Source organism: Lampetra planeri, unplaced genomic scaffold (assembly GCF_965212315.1).
Source record: "Lampetra planeri unplaced genomic scaffold, kcLamPlan1.2.h2 scaffold_1391, whole genome shotgun sequence".
NCBI lineage: Eukaryota > Metazoa > Chordata > Hyperoartia > Petromyzontiformes > Petromyzontidae > Lampetra > Lampetra planeri.
The window spans coordinates 1-7,500 of NW_027614112.1; the positions used below are offsets into that span (position 1 = coordinate 1).

Sequence of the window (7,500 nt, forward strand, 5' to 3'; positions counted from 1 at the left end):
AAGAGGGGACATGAGTCACGCGGTCGGGTACAGATGCACGGACACAGACAGTTGGGCTCTTTGGTCTGATTAATATCACACATATGAAGCCGGCAAAGCAACACGAAAAACCAAGATCACAAGAGATAAAAAAGCTTCAAGTGACAGAATCCAGCATAAAACTAACGTGCTACAACAACAGACAACTATTGCATTCAACTCTTTTTCAATGTGGGAATCTTACAGTGTTGTGGAAGTCTTCAATGGTGAACTCGGTGAATCCTTCATTAACCAGGTCCAGTTTGCTTTTCGCTGCGACTGCTTTGAACCTGCAAACACAGAAAAATGATATAGCTCACTGCGACAGGACCCGCCGGTCAAACCGTCAACGGCGCCGTGACGCTCACTTCTGTAGCTCTTTGCTGTCGTCTAGCAGGGACTCCAGATGTGCAAAGCCAAAGGCTCTGTAGAAACAATTCCCATCCGGTCTCGTCTTACGGATGTACGAGTATTTTTTGTGCAAGTCCTGCAAAGAGACAACAGACGTGGTCACAAAAGAACTGGGAGACTCATGTGACGGTTGCTGGTGTCTGCAAAGGTCCAGGTAGCTACAATTCATCGTCACCTTTGTGGAGAAGCATATATCAGCGATGTGGTTTGACCCACCTTGATCTTGAGCTGATAAACTGTGTCGTCGTCAGCGTACTCCCTCTGCAGCACCGCCAGGTCCTGTCTGTCCGACACAAGCGGGTTGCTGTTGGCGATCTAGACGCAGATAACACACCGAGTGACTATGAGATGTGTCCACGCAGTTTTCTGGATGTTACGGAAGAGATGCCTGGAGTCTTGCTGCTCATAATTGTAATGGTGTAATTTTTGTTCCCCTTGTCAAAATAAAAAATGCTCTTGCCAATAAAAATGCAATTTCTCACCTCCTGCTGAATTCTGTCCTGCTGAGCGATGATGGCCTCGTCATATGCGAGGCAGTTCACTCCTGTCAACGTCAAGAACAAGTGTATTCAAGGGTGAGACTGTGGTATCAGTAAGGATGGTGTAATGGAAGCATCAGGCTTTAACACTGTGTTCATGAAGCACGTCTGAATTTTTAATTGCCCAGGTTTAGGTCACATGAAATCACATTTCAATGAAAGACATGTACAATAGTAGTTATGATTGTTAAAAATCTGAATTTGACTAATAAATAATAAACATAAACATATACGTGGTTTGTGTGTGTGTTTATATATGTAAATATACACATAAAATAGAGCAAAACAACAGTTATTGGCATTTTGTCATATCATAAACCGATACTCGTTGCTCATGAGCCCGATTTAATCACATATAATGTATTTAAACTACTGCCAAAAAATACAGCATCAGTTTTACTTCATCAATCATTAATCCTCCCTGAAAAAAATGATAAAACTACCGATTCAACTTTCTAGATATTCTTGGAGACATTTATATTTTATAAACCATAGAAGAAGAACTGCACCAGCAACATCTCACCATGATCTCCATTCCAAACCAGCTCCTTACAAACTAAGATGCTTCAACCCTTTGCATATTTGTGAAAGAGAACCAACACTTTTACCAGATTTAAGTAAACATCCAGCTTTAAATGTACCAGAACGCTCATTTATCAGTTACACTGGATAACGGCTGACAGCTAAACATGGCTAGCCTGTCCTGCACAAAAACAAAACAAATTATTGCCACAACGTCAAACGTTGTTTTATCAACAAAAAACGGGGCAGTCGTTCATTTAAGACAAGCCTAGAGCAAGACCGTTTCCTTAGGACAAACCCTAAAGGACTGTCACCTCATCAGTAGCCCGTTAGAAACTAAACAAGCTTTTTTTTTTCTTTGTGTAGCCACTATAGCTTGCTAACGTTAGCCAACAAGCTGTGGCCTCTCTCGCCGCTGCATGTCAGCCATCTTCGCCGCGGAGAAGCCAGAGGCGAGAACACCGAGTCCACGACTCGTACGGACGTGGCCTTCATTTGCAGGAGAAATATTAGAGTTTTTGCGGGTTATTTTCAGTCATATCTGCTCCACTCACCCTCCATCTCTCCCTGTGTTGCTTCCTGCTGCTCCTCCGCCATCTTAGCTGTCGCGATCTGTTTCCTCTCGCTGCGTGATCTCATTCATTACGCACTTCCGGTCACTGTTTATTTCTATTTTACAACATACATACATACATACATTAATTATTACAACTAATTTACAGCTGTTGTCCGTAGTCAGTTATTCTATATAATTTGCGGTTGTTGTCCTTAGTTTTTCATTTGAGTTTGAGTTGTTTCTACTCTCAGATGTAAATATTACTTTTTATTTACTTTGTTTCCCACTTTTGCCATTTCCAAACTACTAATATGGTATGTTAAACGCAGCTATTTAAGTACAAATGAAACAATTTTGTCAAAGGTAACACAAACGTCCTCATGTACAACAGCTGTGAAGTTATTTGAATATATTTCTTTTAAATAACCAGGTCTGGGACAGACAGCAACTTTTTCCTATAATATAAATAATTGTAGCAACGTATTTCACCATAGAGGTTTGTTTTCTTCATTCATTATTATTATTATCATTATTATTATTATTTCCTCTGTATTGTGTTCAGTGTTTTGTGCAGATTTACCAGGAAGACAGAGCTCAGTTCTCCCAGAAGGTCTGGTGTGTCACGAATCAATACCTATTTATAAGGAGCACATAGTACAATTTATATTCACACACTGAAATATAATGGACAAGCACGACACGCTCGTGGGAAATACAGGATCACCATACCAGAGACTCCAAATTATCGTATTGAGGGAAATGACCGTACACCCGTCACAACCGAAAGAGCAGTTCAGTGTCTTTCCGTGTCGATTGTCGAGGCTTCGAAGGAATATTTTTAGAACTAGCGAGAGCCGTCCAACACCGATGCGATGATGCAATGACTTACAATTGTCCAAGTCGCAGCAACAACATCTCCGTGAACCCCGACTTCAAAGCTTGCTTTGATGCGCAATAAGTCACATGACCGATGACGTAAGAAGCAGCAACTGTTTCGGTTGCCTGACCAACTGGTACAGTCGTTCACTGAGTTGTCAAATTGTCGTTCATTTGGCGTTTTGGCAGGATTATGGCTTGTACACGGGACCAAATCATCGTACAAACACGTTAATTATCGTGCACCTGGCAACGCTGAAAACTCCCCAGTGCGATTTACACACTGTACATACTTTGCGTTAATACTCGACCAATGGAGATGATTTATTCCTCAGGTGTAGTTTTAATTTTATCGATTGATATTTCGCTTATATGACAGGTATATTAAAACACATGTTTTATAAAACTGACAAAGGGCAACGTACAATTAGACCAACACATTCAAGATGATAAAATGGCAAAAATGAAGGAACACTTTGGGTTTACATGTTTCACTGTCAGAATTAAGAAATTACACACACACACAAAAAATGCTTTTAAAATTCCCATGTCAGTATTCTTAATCTTAAAATATGAAAAATCTTAACAGATGGTGAAGGAAGCCTATACACTCATGAAAATCCAGGCTCTTACAGTTTAGAAAGCTCATTCCAGTCCCTGCACTTTCCAGCAGCACACGTTAGGGGGCACTGTCTGCAACAATACGACCAACAGTTCATTCAAATAGCACTCAGATACAAGTACTTTGAGCTGGCAAATGCATCATCGCTCATTTCTTTGGCGACAATAACTCTGGCCAGTTGACAAGGGTAACAGGCTAAAGAAGTTTAAACAACGTGTAATACAAGTGTAAAAAATAAAATACTTCATATTTGCCCAAACAAAGCAAAACTGAGATTTACTTTGGCACATTGGCGAACAAATCAGGACTGTAACAGACCCCCACAATACTTGCATGTAAACAAATAGCTAATCTTTGTTTTGTGGATACGTTGGCAGCTTCAGATGTTTTGGTCGACATCCTGACCTGACGTCCCTACCTGAGGGAGAGGTGTGTTCCACTCATTCACATGGCGTTAAACAGAAGTATTTAAAAACATATATTACAATCAGCAGGTCGCTGCATTTTGTAGGTCCCAACAGTCATGTTTTGTCTGACAGAAGACATATCTGATCACAGAAGTGTCGCAGCTCTGCAGGCGAAGGCACGAGCACAACAATATACGGAGGTATGCGTGTCTCAGGTGTGGCCGAGACACAAACAACCACCTGGTTTGGATCTGATCCCAAACTGTTTGGTGTGAAGGACAGGACCACTCCGGCACACGTCCATGTTTGTGCTGCTCCCACTGTCCTGCTCTCAGTGCATCTTTTGAACATCTCCTACGGATGCTGTCACCTGCTCTACAAAGGTCATTAAGTCAAAGGTCAAGTAAGTCACTGCGCTGGAAAGGTTGTCTGTGTTTGCTCATCTGGGGGATAAACCACCAAACATCAGGCCAAACTCCAGACATGTCCTCTTAAGTTTTCCCGCACAGTGCTGAAGCTGTAGACTTTTCAAAATTGTTTTTGGAGATCAGAGCTGGATGTTGCATGTTCCGGCCTCGTGCTAAACGATCTGAGCCTTGTGGACGAGGGAGGCGTGGGGGCTGACCACAGCGGGACTCGGCCGGGGGTTTGGGTCTCAGCGTGCCGTTCGTCTGCGGGTAGAGCATGCTTTGTGCGTCAGACACCTGGGAGCTGTTGGTCTCGCTGTCCTGGTCATCAGGATGCTCCTGACTGGCAGGACCCCCCGAGACCTTCATCCACTTCATCCTCATCGTCTGTCAGCGCCGGGGTAGTTACAGCTCTGAGGAGAGTGCTGATGACTCTTGGTGACGCTCCCTGATCGCGAGCTCCCATCTGCCGGGATGACGGCGCTGCCGTTGATCTGCCTGAGGATCTCGGTGCATTGAACTATCGGGAAGGGTGTTGGCATGAGAGGAGGGTGGAGACGGGTTTCCTGCTGGAGAGGTGAAGGGCAGACGCGGCTTTTAATTCATGGAGAAAGTATGCAGAGTCAGGTAAGCTGGTGCAGTCAGGCTTGGACTTGCCCAGAAAAGACATGTGCACAGCAGATACTCTTACCATAGACATGGTGCTGTTTCTCACATACGTCTCCACTCGGAGACGGCTCTCCTCCTCTATATCCAGAGGCCTTTCTCTGCCCCTCCGCGAGGAGTTGTGCAAAACCGGTCGACCCAGGTAGTCATACGGACCCCCCTCCTCCTCCTCCTCCTCCTCCCCTCCCACCTGAGATGGTAGATCGGCTGTCCCGGCACTGAGCCAGCTCCTGTGAACGCAGGAGGAGAGTGAGACGAGCGGCTGCTGCACCCCGAATCTAAACTGAGCTGAGGGATGGAGGGAAGCAGCTGGACTCTCCTTACGTACACATGGACTGCATCATGTAATCCATGTCACACTGCAGTATTCCTTAGGTACACGTGTGTCGAACTGTTATATGTTTTTATGCTTTTTTTAAAAGTTCATGTTCCCACTGTTGTATCGGTCATATTTGATCTTATCTGATGTTAAATTGATTGCTAGTATTCAACTGATTATTGTCTTTTTTTAGATAGATAGGGCTGTAGATAAAATAAAATGACAATTATTATGCATAAATAACTGAATAATACAAACAGAATGTACGTATTTTTACATTATATACATATATATACATACATGGAATAAGATTCTTGTGGTTCAGATCAGCCGACAGAAACATTAGGGAGAGTAATAGAGAGTAAATAATGATCTTAAAAGCCTAAAGCCCCTTCGATAATATGATGTGATAAAAACTGTCATCTTTCACATGCGTGCAGACTGACCCCGAGGGAGGACATGCTGGTCCTCAGGGTGCCCTCCACCCTCAGAGGGATGTTCTCCTCCGTCTGCGAGCAAAAGGAAAACAACCCACATGAACTGTGCTCAAACCGGAAACTTGACACTGACAAAGGTAACAGTGTTAGTTATTCTGACGAAGAATCCCAGTCGCAGACATCATCCTGTCGATGTGAAACGCTGATCTTAGATTTGCTCCGGCACGAGGAAGTCGAATGCACGTGGGACCTGAGCTACTGCTGCTGTTTTTATCAAACGCTGTCAAAGTGTCACATCCTGAATCAGGTCAAGCAGACAGCAGAAAACCCCCAGATGAGGCTGCAGTCGGACGACACACTGAGTGGAACAAGAAGAACTCCGTGACAGTACCGCTCCTCTGGTATCTGTGCTGACGGAGTTCATCCTCCTGAAAGACGCTTGTCTGGAGAGAGTGCTGATTTCCTCCCTGTCACAAAGAGGAAAGGGAGACATTTAAATTATAGAAATGAACGGAACAGCGTTTGCGGTGAATTATTACCATTATTGGACGCTCATATTTATTTCAGTGAATATTTCACTGAAGTCTTTCTATCAGTGATCAGTTTGTAAAAACCCCATTTCTGTGGCAGCAGGTCAAAGGTCACAAACCGCTTGCAGACACAACAAATGCATACGCATAGAAAATGTATACATATAACTTAATATATTCGGTCAGGTTATGTCATTTACATTTGATTAGACATGCACACTGCTAATAGTCTTATTATTATTTACTTGTACATTACCTGTATAATATTCCATGAGCTTATGTGAATTCCTTTTTTTAATTTTAACAGAAATCAACACATACATAGTTACATGGATTATATAGGATATGTATTATGATTTTATACTTCTACTCAGAATATTCCTCGAGTACATATGATGCTTGTGTACTATTATTCTAACAGAAATGAAATGGTTGGAGTTGTCATGTACCTCTTCTCGTTCAGCTCCCTCTTCAGATTCTTGTTCTTGCGTTTATGATGGCAGATGACAATAATGACAATAGTGAGCATCAGGACGAGCAGCCCGCCTGCTACGGCCGCCACGATGATCATCAGCGTGTGCTCCACCGCTGTCTGCCTCCCGGGCGACTCTGGAAAGAAAAGAGGGGTTCCTGTAGAGTCCTAAGTTCACCGAGTCAAGACGAGTCCCAGTCTTCACAGAGCCGTCACCGACCTGCCACAGCAATCTCCACCTCCGCCTTCCCTTCACCCACAACATTCTTCGCCACACACTGGTAGATGCCTCCGTCTGACAGGCTGAGCTCTCGCCCGAAAACCAGGGTTCCATTGGGGTGGGGGATCACGCCCTCCGGCAGGTTCCCATCCTTTCTGTGTACAGAAAAAAAACCAACACTTATCCACTCTTGCGTGTTTATCTGTTGAAGGTTCAAGCTGTATGTCGCCTTAAGCTACAAACCAGTTCACAGCTGAATGTAATTTAACAGACTGAAAAAACGGAACTTTAAAGAAAGTGTCGGCCTGAAATGATCCTGAAGCACCGGTGTGCGTCTGTACTCTAGAGAGTGATTTCAATGCCTCATTAGGGGTTCTGATGTGGAACAGTTTTAAAAGTGTTTTCTACATGTTTGAAAGTGCTTGTGACTAGTATCAGATGCTGGGAACGGAGGCACCGACACACTTCAGCCACACTGATGTCGCTTTTGAGCGCGGT

At 43.7% G+C, this 7,500-nt stretch overlaps 1 protein-coding gene across 1 annotated transcript; it reads right to left on the reverse strand.

The window, feature by feature from the left end:
• Nucleotides 1–223: 223 nt before the first annotated feature.
• LOC144739271 (ubiquitin thioesterase OTUB1-like) lies at nt 224–2,087 on the reverse strand (the record flags this gene model as incomplete). Its single annotated transcript, XM_078622240.1, has 5 exons — nt 2,045–2,087; nt 912–973; nt 646–744; nt 387–505; nt 224–308 (listed from the first exon to the last, which is right to left on the reverse strand). Coding segments are annotated over exons 1-5 (408 nt in total), but the record flags the coding sequence as incomplete, so codon positions are not given.
• Between the last annotated feature and the right edge of the window lie 5,413 nt (nt 2,088–7,500).